Below are 12,700 nucleotides of genomic sequence, written 5' to 3'. Positions count from 1 at the left end.
GACGTTATTTAGATGTCATTTAGACGTTGTGATCCGTAAGTTACTTTCAAATAAGAAAAAGAATTCTCTAATTTTCATGTGTTCGATTTTCATCAAAACGAAAAAAAAATACACCAGATGACACTGACTATATCATTTTCGTGGTTGGCGTGGTCCTTTGGTTGCCAAGGTAACCCTTCTTTACAATTAGTTCTTTTGACCTGACAAACAATCTTATCGGGTAATTATGAATTATTGAACAAGAGAATATTTCAATTCGAAGGTTTCTTCTTTCTTTCTTTCTTCTATCATTGGAAAGAGTTGAAGAATAAAAAAGTATCGCCTGTCCCTATGATACCATTGCCTTTAGCTAAAAGGTCTCCCCTACAATTTTTAGGCATGATGGAACGTGTTAAATTCCCGGGCTAATTCTAAAAGGTTTTTGTCATGGGAAAGATGTACTAAATGAGATAAATTTTCGCGGGGATTAAATTTCGCGGATGACACTATTGGAAGGGGGGTTTGTACTTTTACGGTGTGACGGGATTGGCCCTTTTTTAGTACGGTATTACGAGATTTGACGAAAAAAAAGACGGGAAAACGGTATCTTAAAATCAGACGGTGACGGTATTTGGCCTTATTTTTTGTCATTATGCCGGTATTTGAACCTGTGCAAACCGGTGTGACGGTGTTATTATTTTTTTCAATTTTCGGGATTCCGGGATTCAGCAAAAATGTTGACGGTAAGACGGTATTTCGAACCCCTACAAACCCCCCCCCTTGGAAGGCAATATCTCATGATCTTGTGTCTCTAAGTTTAACTGCCAAATCGTGCATGTTTTTTTTTTAAAACACATTACCAGCGCTTCTTTCACGCCACTAAACGCCATTAAACGTCAATATACCCCAATTTTGGTATTCAAATACCGTCGGTTCCCAGTTCATACTCAGTTTAAGGGCAAAGGTTCCTAAGGCTTAGTTGCTTGATTTTCTAGCCATTCTCAGGGCTGCACGCTTAGCAACTCGATTGCTTGTACAAAAATGTGTATGGTATAGTCCCCCGCTCCCTTGGATAACCTCCCATCGAGACAGGGTCATATTTTTTAAAACTTTGCCCATAAACCTTCGCATTTCTTAGTTTTGACACCCTTAAAGTGAATTTTGGAAACCCTTAACCCTTAAGGCACTGCATCTACGGTAGATCACTTACACGCTTTTTCTTTTTGTTAGAATACACTTTATAAGAATATTCATGATGAAACTGGCTAAAAAATTAAGAACAAGCTAAGAATACCGCCGTCATATCAAGAAATTTGGCAAGTGAAGCTAGTAAGAATACTATTTTTAGAGACTTTTACCTGTAGATTGCAAATTATTCCCTAGCAATGCTAGTAAGTTTTACAAAAATGCCAAATTCTTACTTGACGTATATATTGCGTACTAAGATTTAGGGTGTGCTGGCATCCTAACCTAAGAATACTGTTAAGAATAGTTAAGAATACCCATGATGAAATGGAAAAACACCATTCTTATAAAAAAGTCTGTACCCTGAATAACCTCCACCGCTCCCTTGTCCTCTCCATGCCTCCTACCACCCCTTTAACACGCCTGTGTCACAGACCCACTGGGAACCAATCCACACTTGAAAATTTGACAAAAATTTGGTCCCCGATGGGAAAATACCCTGGAATTTCAGCCCCACTGGAAATTGACTTTGATTTCATCCCCACTCTAAAATCAATAAAATTTCTATCCCCGTTGGGTTTTCGATAGGGATTTTTATCCCTACTGATGAAAAAAGTTCCACCGGGGCTGTGAGACAGGGGTGCGCTTTAAAAGTCGTTTCTTTCCCATTGAAAGTTATTCGTTCGTGATATATTTCCAAAATAATATTATTTTAATCAGTCACTTCAAAAAAAAGATTTTCCAATCAAATTTATCAAAATCTTGCCTTTTTCTTTTTAGTCCAATTTAAAATGAATTCAAATTGTGAAAAATAATATTCAAATATTCAAATTCCAATAGACTTTTAGGGTTGTAGGGAAAAGGGAAAACCATTAGCGGAATTTGTTTATAGTTTTTGTTTATAACATAAACAGTGATTAAAATTTGAACCATTTTCTCTTTGTTGGAAGAAGAAAAACAAATACGAAGAAATTAGCGGTTTCTAAAGATTGTGGCCCTACCCAAAAAACTTTTTCAATTTTTTGTCCACTTTAGTCATTTTGGCCACTTTTCAGGGTGAAAATGGGAAAAGATTTTCGACAGGGTCCCAAATTTACCAAATAACCATATCTGAAAGGGTCCATTTTTCAAACTCTAGCGGCACGTCCCCGTAGGTCGTCAAGGTCAGCGCCTCCCTCTGGGTTTCAGCTATTTAATTGTTTTTTTCATAAAAAATATACTATCTTTACCTACAGACCTTATGCGGCTGCGGTCATAACTAAACTAACTCAAAAGAATACAAAGGACTGTAATATGCTATAATATAATATATGCTAATATATGCTAAATATACAATGACGTAATACGTATAATTATACTTTCTTTTCCGACACTCCCGCCACGGCCACGAACGTTAAAGTGTCTTTTTCATCAACAAATTTGATAGTGACCTTTTCGTCGGTCTCTTCATTTTTCCTGGAATACTCAAATGGATAAAGTTTGTTTACTGGGCGTTTATAATTCATCAATTTGCCGTTTGTAATAACCGATAGTTCACAGGCTCGAACTTTACCGTCCGTGCTTCTAATAAGTTTTGTGATTTTACCCAGTTTCCAATTCTGTCTTTTGACCTTGTCATCGTGGATTAGTACCACGTCATCAGTTCTTGGAACTACGTCAATATTGGACGTTTTAGCAATGTTTCTCGATCGTTCACGAAGTGATACGAGATATTCATTTGACCATCGATCCCAAAATTGATCTAGAATCGTTTGTAAGTAGACGTAACGTGTGTCCAAATCGACATTTTCGTTTTCTTCTTCGTTCAAGTTTGGCGCGATATTCGTGTTCAGGTCACGCCCATAAATTAACTTATTGGGTGTCAAAGGATCAACATTTTCCTCAGTGTAAAGGTATGTCAATGGTCGATTATTCAAAATATTCTCGACCTCTTTCAAAATAGTTAACATTTCCTCATAGTTCAGCTTAGCGTTTTCGATGGATTTTCGTAAACAGCGTTTGACGGATCGGACAAGACGTTCAAAAAAGCCTCCATACCACGGAACTTTTGCAATGTTAAATTTCCACAGTGTTCCTCTGTTTGCCATGAAATTTTGTACGTCTGTTGAGATAAAATTAGTCCCGTTATCAGATATCATGACTTTTGGCGTGCCATGAGTAGAAATCAATCTCTTTAACAGGTTAACACAAGTCGGTCCGGAACAGTCTGAAACGAGGTCTAAGTAGACGGCCCTCGTTGTTGTACACGTTGTTAAGGCGATCCAGGCTTTGTGAGTTTCATTGTTCTTTGCGTAAATGTCTTTCACGTAGACTGGTCCGAGATAATCTATGCCCATATTTTCGTAAGCATAGTTTGCAGTAACTCGTTCTCTCGGCAGTGATGGTTCGTTTGGGTAACCATACGGTTTACCCTCGTGTTTTCGGCATGTGGTGCATTCTTTGATCACCGTTTTGATTAAGTTTCTTGGTTTTGTAATCCAATAGCGTTTTCGAAGGTTTGTAAGAGTCTGACTTACTCCATTGTGCATGACGTTTGCATGTGATTCTCGAATGATCATTTTCGCTATTGGGTGTTTTCTGTCTATAAGAAGGGGGTGCTTTTGTTCATACGTTAACTCAGAGTTTTTCAACCTCCCTCCACAACGCCACAAACCATTTTCGTCTTGGAACAAGTCCAATTGTTTCTTCAAATTTGTAAAGTTTTTGCCATTCTCCAAACCACGCTGGGAATCTTCAATCAATAGATTTCTTGCAAGTTCCAATTCAACAATTGATAACACACCACCACAATCTTTATTGTTATGTATTATTTGTTTTGTTTTATTATTTATTTGTTTGGTTTCTATTGTATCTTCTTCTTCTTTCTTGAGCGTGATTTTACTCACGAAATGGATTGCCCAAGCTAACACTCGGGATGTTTTACTAAAATCATTAAACTTTTTGTAATCAATAATTTCACTAATATTGATTTTTGCTGCACTCAAATCAGTTGAGGCAGGTGTAGCTGTAACAGAAGTTGTATTAGTTTTAAAACTAAAACCTGGTTTTAAATCTGGCCAGGCATTCTCCTTCTCAGTCAAGAACTGAGGTCCGTAAAACCACAATTCATTACGAGCAAGACCGAGAGGGTAATGTACCTTTGTCAAAATGTCAGAGGGATTAATCTCTGAAGGTACAAGTTTTAGGTGGGATAGAGGCTTTTTAATGACAGTCTTAATTTTCTTCACTCTATCCTCTACATAACTGTCCTCATTCTTTTTCTCATTCTGGACCCACGCACAAGCAATGGACGAATCTGTCCAGTAGAAAGTTTCAGAAATATTGTAAGAGTTCTTAAGGGCTTCTATAACCGCAGGACCATGCGAAGTTGCCAAAAGGATACCATTTAATTCGTTTCTGGGAGTTGTATTGTGTTTTGACTTTAAGTTTTTAGCAGATATAATTCGATTCTTGGACGAAACAAGGGCTGTTTTTACACTACCAGACTCCAATACGAATCGTAGATATACCGCCGCCCCAAACATATATTTGGATGCGTCACTGAAAATATGAGCTCCGACTGTTTTAATATTGTCATGGAGACTCTCTATACAATAGGGACGATCAATTTCGATTTTGTCAATTTTGTTGAATTCAAGGAGAATTTTTTCCCAACGCTCAGTTAGTCTATCAGGTAAAATGTCATCCCAGTCAAATTTTTCCTCACAGATATCTTGAAATAAAGTTTTAAACGAAACGAAAAGTGGGCTTATCAGTCCCAAAGGATCATAAATCGAAGCCATGTTATGTAAAATAGCACGTTTGGTTGGCATGGCGACGAATTTTTCACGAAGCTCTCGAAAATTGAAATAAACGGTATCATTGTTTCTGTCCCAATTCAAACCTAGGACCTTTTGTTCAGATGAAAATTCTTTATCCTCAGGAAATAAATCATAAACAATATTCTCTAGTTCTCTATTGCTTGCTTTGAACTTTCTCAAATTAAACCCTCCATCGTGGAGGTTTCTTTTTGAACTCATATAAAAGTCAACAGCTTCTTCAATTGTGTTAGCTCCTGACGTCATATCATCGACATGTAAAGAATTTTTCAACTTCTCTTTGTTTTCGAGAGAGTCTGTACAGTTTGTGATATGTTTGTTTAACGTGGCTTGTAACAAAAAGGGGGATGCATTCAATCCAAATAAAACACGTGCAAAACGATATTCACAAAGTTTATTTTCTTCAAAATTTTCGTAATCGATACTGTGAGGGTTCTCAAACCAAATAAAACGAACAAAATCTCTATTTTCCGGTGTAACTCCTATCTGAAGGAAGGCTTTCTCAATATCAGCCGTAAATGCATAATTGTAACTACGAAATCTCAATAAAACATCTCCAAGTAATTCTGTAATCGACGGGCCAGGATTCAAAGTGTCATTTAAACTTTCTCCTCCCTTGTAACTTTTGCATGATGCATCAAATACTATTCTCACTTTCGTAGATTGTTTATCTTCTCTCACTACCGGTCTGTGCGGCAAGTAATGTGTTTGACCAATTTCGTAATGTTCAACTTTTTCGATCACCCCGGCGGAGAGCTGTTGTTGTAAAATCTCATCATAAGTTCTCAAAAATTCTAGGTTGTCTTTGAACTGTTTCTGAACCATGTTTTTCAAGCGAATCTTACTTCTGGCGTAGTTGTCTCCCAAATTTGTAATCTCCTCCTTGAAGGGTAACTTAATTTCATAATGACCATCTTTGAAAACTGTGTCACTTTCGAACTCATCAAGAATCTCTTGTACGTTGGGGTCACTTTTCGGGTTTGTCTCAAAACACTTCGCGTAACTTTCTCTGATCTGTTCATCAGGACTAAGACTTGTAGCACATTTCATCGTATGCGTACTGAATACTGACGTTTTAGAGCTTCCGGAATTCTCATCAACCGGACCACTCAAAATAAAACCCAAATTCGTTTCAACAGCAACAGGACCCGAAGTCCCTTTAATTTGATTACTCCCAACAAATCTCCAGTAATCTTTGCACCCAATTAAAATGTCAATTTTCAAAGGGGAATTATAGAGATTACTATCTGCAAGCTCAATCCCTTGTAAATGGGAATAGCTTTTCACGGCAACTTCAATGGGTTGATTCTCAATAGGAAGACAAATATCAGACACTAAGGCCTTCACCAAAACTTTTTCATTGGTTTTTGAAATCACTTCAAATTCAACAAGTTCTAAATCCTTTTCAGATTTTCCGTTTCCGAAGGATTTGATGCTCACTGTTTTCTTGTCAATTGGTTCTAGTTTCAAAAGTTTTTTCGCTTCAGGGCTGATGTAAGTTTGCTGGCTACCACTGTCAAATAAGAGACGTAAATTTTCCGAATTCTTTCCGTTTTTGATTTTTGCAACAGCAGTTTGTAACAAAACAGTTTGAAATTTCGCAGAAGTCAAGTTTGATGTCGTTGTGTCAGGCTCAGTTTTTTGAGTTGTAGCAGGAGGGGTAGGAGCTGGGCTTTGTGAATCGTTTTTAGACTCGTCTTTCTTTTTAAAGGTACAGATGGCGTTGTTATGTTTACCGCCACATTTAAAACATTTCCACTTTTTCGAGCAATTAGAAGACATATGATTAGCTGCAAAACAAATAAAACAACGTCTTTCTCTTTGCAAAATTGATCTCCTGACTTCAGGTTTTGTTATTATTTCACAGTTTTTAGAGGCGTGGCCTCGACGACAAAAGACGCACATTGGTGAATTCCTTTCTCTTTGTTGTTCACCGCTCTTTCTTTCCTCTCTCTTCTCTTTGTGATGATAATTATTTCTTTGTGAAACGAATAAACTTTCTGTTGTTGAATAATAACTGTTTTCGTTTCGTTAGAAAATAAATCTTTTGAAATTTTCTCCCTCGCAGAGAGTTCATTTTCAAAAACTTTCAAAATGTCATTTATATTCCAAATTTCTCCTGGAGTATTTCTCGAGACGAGTAGTCGAAAATCATTTGGCAATTTTTTAATTACAATTGGAATTAACATTGGCCCGAAAGTTTCACTCTTGCAATCTAATGCCTCTAGGCTTCTGACCTGCGATTCAATTCGGTCGAACAGTTTTCTTAATCCTTTTATGTCTTTTTCGTCGTCAACACTCTCTAGTCCCAATAATACGTCCATATGGGCCGAAATAAGGGTTTGTTTATCACCAAATCTTTTAGCTAAAAGTTCTCTAGCATTCTCATAATTTTCATTCGTAAGATTCAAGCCTTTAATGCATTCAGACGCTTCTCCTTCCAACAAAGATACTAAATAGTTCATTTTTTCGACGTTTGATAAATGACCATTTTTATGGATAGCCTCTTCGAACGATTGAGAAAAGGATTGATATTCTGTAGGGTCTCCTGAGAAAGTTTTAATTTTCATTTTCGGAAGCGCAACTGATTTTGCTTTGTTGGACGATACACTAGCCTCTGTAACTGGTTGATACTGCTTGGCTGGCAAACTGGCCCTGATCCTGTGATCAGCTTCGGTTTGTGTAATTTACGATGCACGATCCAACGATTCACGATGCGCGATGCACGATCCATGCATATATTATGTTAATCATTCTAATTATGCACGAATAAGTTTTCATAATGCTAGCTACAAACATCATATAACAATAACGAAAAAAAAAATTAAAAAAGAAGGTGAAATAATTTATCATAATCAGAATGATTAAAATAACTTATATCTTCTGTGTAGAAAAAAACAAAAATTGATATAACGAGAGAAAGAAAATGTTCGCCGCATGCCTCACTCGTTTTTAAAATGAAAGAAAAAGCCTTGACGTCATAGAAAAGTTTTGGCGCGAAAAATTTATTAAGACACAAACTCATTTTTGTACGTTCATTATTTTTTTAAGAACAGTGAATAATGTAAATAAGGAATCATTGGCTACATTATTACTTTTGGCATGTTCTTATAAAAGCCTTTCACCAACTGAATTGCAACTGGTGCCCTTATTTATTTGATCTTTTTCTTTGTTTGATGATCAAGTTAATTCATTTGATCTTTCTCACAAAAAGTGAGTTTATGCACGTGCTCTTCATTAAAAAACGTCTTCCCTACTTTACCACAACATTGTAAATTTTTGTTTATAACCCTGTCTCAATCCAATGCATTTGGTTGGTTTAATCGGAGAAACGTTTTTTTTAAATAAAAAGGTTACAAGATATTCAATTCAAAGCATGGGCAAAAAAGTTTATGTTTTGATTTGATTTGATTGTTGAGGTTAAAATATATATACACGCATACTTTACATTGATTTTCCAGGAATACAAAAGAAGGAATTAAAATATGTGATTACTAAAACCTGTAAATGCATAATTAGAATAATTAACATAATATATGCATGGATCGTGCATCGTGCATCGTGAATCGTTGGATCGCGCATCGTAAATTACACGAACCGGATCAGCTTTGTTCATGAGAAGTTTACATTTACTCTCAATTGCATAATTAGTGTTAACAAATGTGTCAAACTCACCGTCTGATTCGATGGTTTCTCCGACTTCTTCACATGCTTGTACAAAACGATTGGTTTTATCCAACATCATATTCATTAAACCAGTTAACTCATTAATCCTTTCGGTATCAAGTTTTTCATTTTCATCTAGAATTCCATTTATATCTCCTTCGATATTTTTCAAATTACTAGTCAACGATCTGAGCGTTCTTTTTGTAGCCATAATTGCAAACTGTATACAACAAGCCCAAGAAACGATTTAAAACAATTCAAAACTCAATCAACAAACAGTGTCTAAAATATATGAAGTGATCAAAACAACTTTCCAACCACAAATTTTTATTTATTTTTCCTTCTTGTTACTTTTTCTTATTTTCTATCTTCTTTTATTTTTATCCGGTTCGGTGGACCATTTCATAAAATATATACTATCTTTACCTACAGACCTTATGCGGCTGCGGTCATAACTAAACTAACTCAAAAGAATACAAAGGACTGTAATATGCTATAATATAATATATGCTAATATATGCTAAATATACAATGACGTAATACGTATAATTATACTTTCTTTTCCGACAGTTTTGTCATTTCAATTAACAAATCAATCTCTTACCCAGAGTCACTTACATCACAATTTGATTTTGGTAAGCGAGGTTGGGTTCGATTTTGTTGACAAGTAGCCTGAAAACTGTTGTAAGCAGACCTTTCCTGTCTAGTCGAGAAGCTTTAAATAAATATATTTAATACGTCCTTGTTTCTTAATGTTGGTGATCTCAAATACGGCTCCCATTGGATAAACACATTTCTTCTCAGCGTCTCCCTCCGAGAAGAACCCAACATCTCTTGGTAGATAAATGGAATCTGGTTTTGCATTGTCAAAAACAAGTACGATGGAATATTCTCCGAGCTCTGTAGCAATTCTTTGATCTCGTGTAGAAGTCACGAAATCCGTAAACATAATCCTAATACCTTTCTTTAGTTTTGAATAAAGTTGATGTTGATGAGATTGTGGATCTTCAGCCCGTTGTAGACTCTTTATTTTCACGTATTCCGAAATACGTGGTATAAAATCAATCAAGTTTTCACTTGGTAAATTCACAGGGCGGTACGTGGTGCTACTCACTTTTGTAAAACGCTTTTCATCCCAACACGTCAAAATGGCATCGAGTACGAGATCAAATAAAACTTCTTTTAAGTCCTCATCATCTGGTCGAGTTTTTAGCCCAAAGTCTTTTGAAACTGAATTAATAAAGGCATTTTGAATACAGCATTTGTTGTAGAAATTGAGTATTTTTTCATACATCTCTTCTTTACTTCCAGAATCTTTCACTTCATCTGCAAAAGCTTTATCAATGGTATAAAGCGTATCGTACAGATACTTGGAAATATCTTTCCAACCTTTTCATTAGCATTTGATCATTTATCTTGGATAATAGCATTTGGAGATGTTTTTCAGGGCTTTCAGCTGGTACAATCATTGAATTCTTAAAACTGGTAACAATTTTGTAAAAGAGTGGTAGGCCCTCACTCATGAAACCTGAACCAGTAGAAGAGGTTGTCACAAATGAAATCGCATTATCTAACCTCTCTTTGCGCAAAGTCATATCATAGTTCTCAATTAATTTCCTTACATCACCCCGATTCTCCAAATACTTTGCCAACTCTAAACCAGACATTCCAGCTGGAGCACTTTCGGTATCTTTCTTAGTTTTTACAAAAATATCACATGTGTACATAGCTAGAAGTTTTTCAACTATTTTACTATTGTTCCAATATATAGCTTGGTGTAAAATACTCCAAGATCGTTTTTCAGGGATACAGTTGACTAGGTACGGCTTTCTAGCTATCAAAGCTAGACTAGCTTCCCAGTCATCATTTTTAGCTCCCAAAACAGCTTTCTCGAGATCGAAGCCATCCTCTACGGTATTGATTTTTCTCCCAATTTCATTCCCCATAATCCTTCCTCTCTTTGAGAAATTGATAGTTAATCTAAAAATAAAAAACAAAGGTATTCTTAAATCAAACCTGTACTGACCAATGTATAGCAATCAATTTTTGAGGGTTTTTCAGACAATTTAGAGTTTCTCTACCAAGGAAAACATCCCCTTCTCACAGACCCACTTACTCTGTACTAGAAGTGTATCTCACGTTTATCGCCTCGTAGTACACTCTGTGCGCATTGTATGTTTGATAAAAAAACCCCGGTACAGAAACCTCTGCGATGAAGTATGATATCAACAAATATCAACACTTCTCTCATCGTCTCCCTTTTTCCCACCAACACTCCATCGCAGCGGTAGGTTTGAAAATTCTCAAATGAGAAAAGACAATGACAACAGACCCTCTACGGTAATCAATTTTGAAATTAGCTGTAGATACTGGCGTTTTGTGCAGACAAAGACCCACTGGGAAACCTTCCCACTGAAAAAGTTAGCCATAATATCGTCCCCAATGGAAAATTATACTCAGATTTTTGTCCCCGTTGAAAATAATCAGATAAGCAAATCCCCACTGCAAAATAATGTGCTATTTTTTCCATCCCCACTCGAATTTTCTTACTCGAAAACAATATAATTCAAATCCCCCAGCAATAAAAAACATGGCAATATCAATCCCCATCGAGTTTTGGTCTGCTATTTCTACCCCGACTGGCTGATGAAATTTCTCCGTGTCTGTGAGAAGAGGGTGTAGAAAAGATAATTCGAAAATTCGATTAAATAACTAGTTGGTTTTAGCCAGCACTTTCAATGCAGCTATAATCCCCGAAATGATAGGAATGAAAATGGAAACCTTATTATATTGTATCTCAAGAAAACGTCAAGAAACAGCCCCACGTAAGTTGCTACTCCCCCTACAACTGAAGTGAAGAGAGTGCAATGCTTCAATAAAATTTGTAAGTATTTTATTGATTTCCTCTTCTACGCTGGTATCAATCATTTATGTATCTCTGGCATGGCTATTCTCAATCGAAAATTCAACATGGAAAAATATGACGTCATTATTCATGTCGTAGTTTAATAATCTGAATTACGCATACTGAATAACAATGCGCAACCCAAATAAAAATTTAAAGCACGTTTCATTCTATATCTGAACATCAGCTTTTTGTTTACTTTTTTTGACTATTCCCACACCCCCTTCTCACAGACTAACTGGAACTTCTTCCAACTGGAAAAATTTGCCAAAATATTCTCCCCAGTAGAAATTTATCCCCCATTTTGAATTTTTGTCCCCGCTGAAAATAATCAAATAAACCAATGGTCTCTTCCAAAAAAAGTTGTATATGGGGACGGTGGATGATATAACAATTTTCAGTGATTTACCCCCCGGACAAAGTGACTTTTGGCCCCCTGGACAACAGGTTTTACCCCCCGGACAAGCATCAGTTGACAGTTGACCCCCCGGACAACCCAAAATACCCCCAGACAGAGCAAATTTACCCCCCGGACAAGGCAAATTTTGATTATTTTTTGCTACCCACCCCCCCCCCCCCCCACCCCCCCAAACGGACAATATATCCTCCACCTGGAACATTTTCTTGAAGAGCCCAATCCTCATTGCAATTTTTTTCCATCCCAACTGTATTTTCTGACTTAAAATAAAATAACAAAATAACAAAATAATTTAAATTCCCAGACATAAAAAATATAGGAATATGTTTCCCAATATCAATTTCATTTCAGTTCGATGTTTTTTATCGAATCTGTAAGAAGGGAGTGTATTCCATATTTATTCAAACATTGATGGCTTGGTGGTGACATCTGCATTACGCCTTACAATATGGTAAAAAGACCATAGAGATTAGATATAAGCAAATCCTCATCCTCACTGAATTTTCTGGCTCGAAAACAATGGAATTCAAATCTTCAGACATAATAAACATGGAAATTTCATTCCACATCGAGTTTTCCCAGCCGACACACAACGTCAAAACAACGTTCATGTGACATTCATAAAGTCCAAATAACGTTATTTGAACGTTAAAACATCCGTTATTTTTATCCCCACAAGCTGAAAAAAATCCTACCGGGTCTGTGAGAAGGGGTGTCTTAACGTTTTTA

General features: G+C 36.3%; 1 protein-coding gene across 1 annotated transcript; it reads right to left on the bottom strand.

The window, feature by feature from the left end:
• Positions 1–2,516: 2,516 nt before the first annotated feature.
• LOC136797448 (uncharacterized) lies at positions 2,517–8,859 on the bottom strand. Its single transcript, XM_067054023.1, has 2 exons — positions 8,658–8,859; positions 2,517–6,772 (listed from the first exon to the last, which is right to left on the bottom strand). Exons 1-2 carry the CDS (start codon positions 8,857–8,859, stop codon positions 2,517–2,519), a joined length of 4,458 nt encoding a protein of 1,485 aa, XP_066910124.1.
• Positions 8,860–12,700: the final 3,841 nt, after the last annotated feature.

The sequence above is a fragment of the Clytia hemisphaerica genome, unplaced genomic scaffold (assembly GCF_902728285.1).
Source record: "Clytia hemisphaerica strain Z4C2 unplaced genomic scaffold, Clytia hemisphaerica genome assembly, whole genome shotgun sequence".
Taxonomy (NCBI): Eukaryota; Metazoa; Cnidaria; class Hydrozoa; order Leptothecata; family Clytiidae; genus Clytia; species Clytia hemisphaerica.
This window is presented reverse-complemented; position numbering and strand designations above follow the sequence as displayed.

Bases quoted from the DNA above. Each gene is read 5' to 3' on its own strand.
- LOC136797448 (XM_067054023.1), bottom strand. From the start codon at position 8,859: ATGGCTACAAAAAGAACGCTCAGATCGTTGACTAGTAATTTGAAAAAT. The intron at 6,773-8,657 runs GTGAGTTTGACA...TTTGTTTTGCAG, and splicing joins AGAAACCATCGAATCAGACG to CTAATCATATGTCTTCTAAT.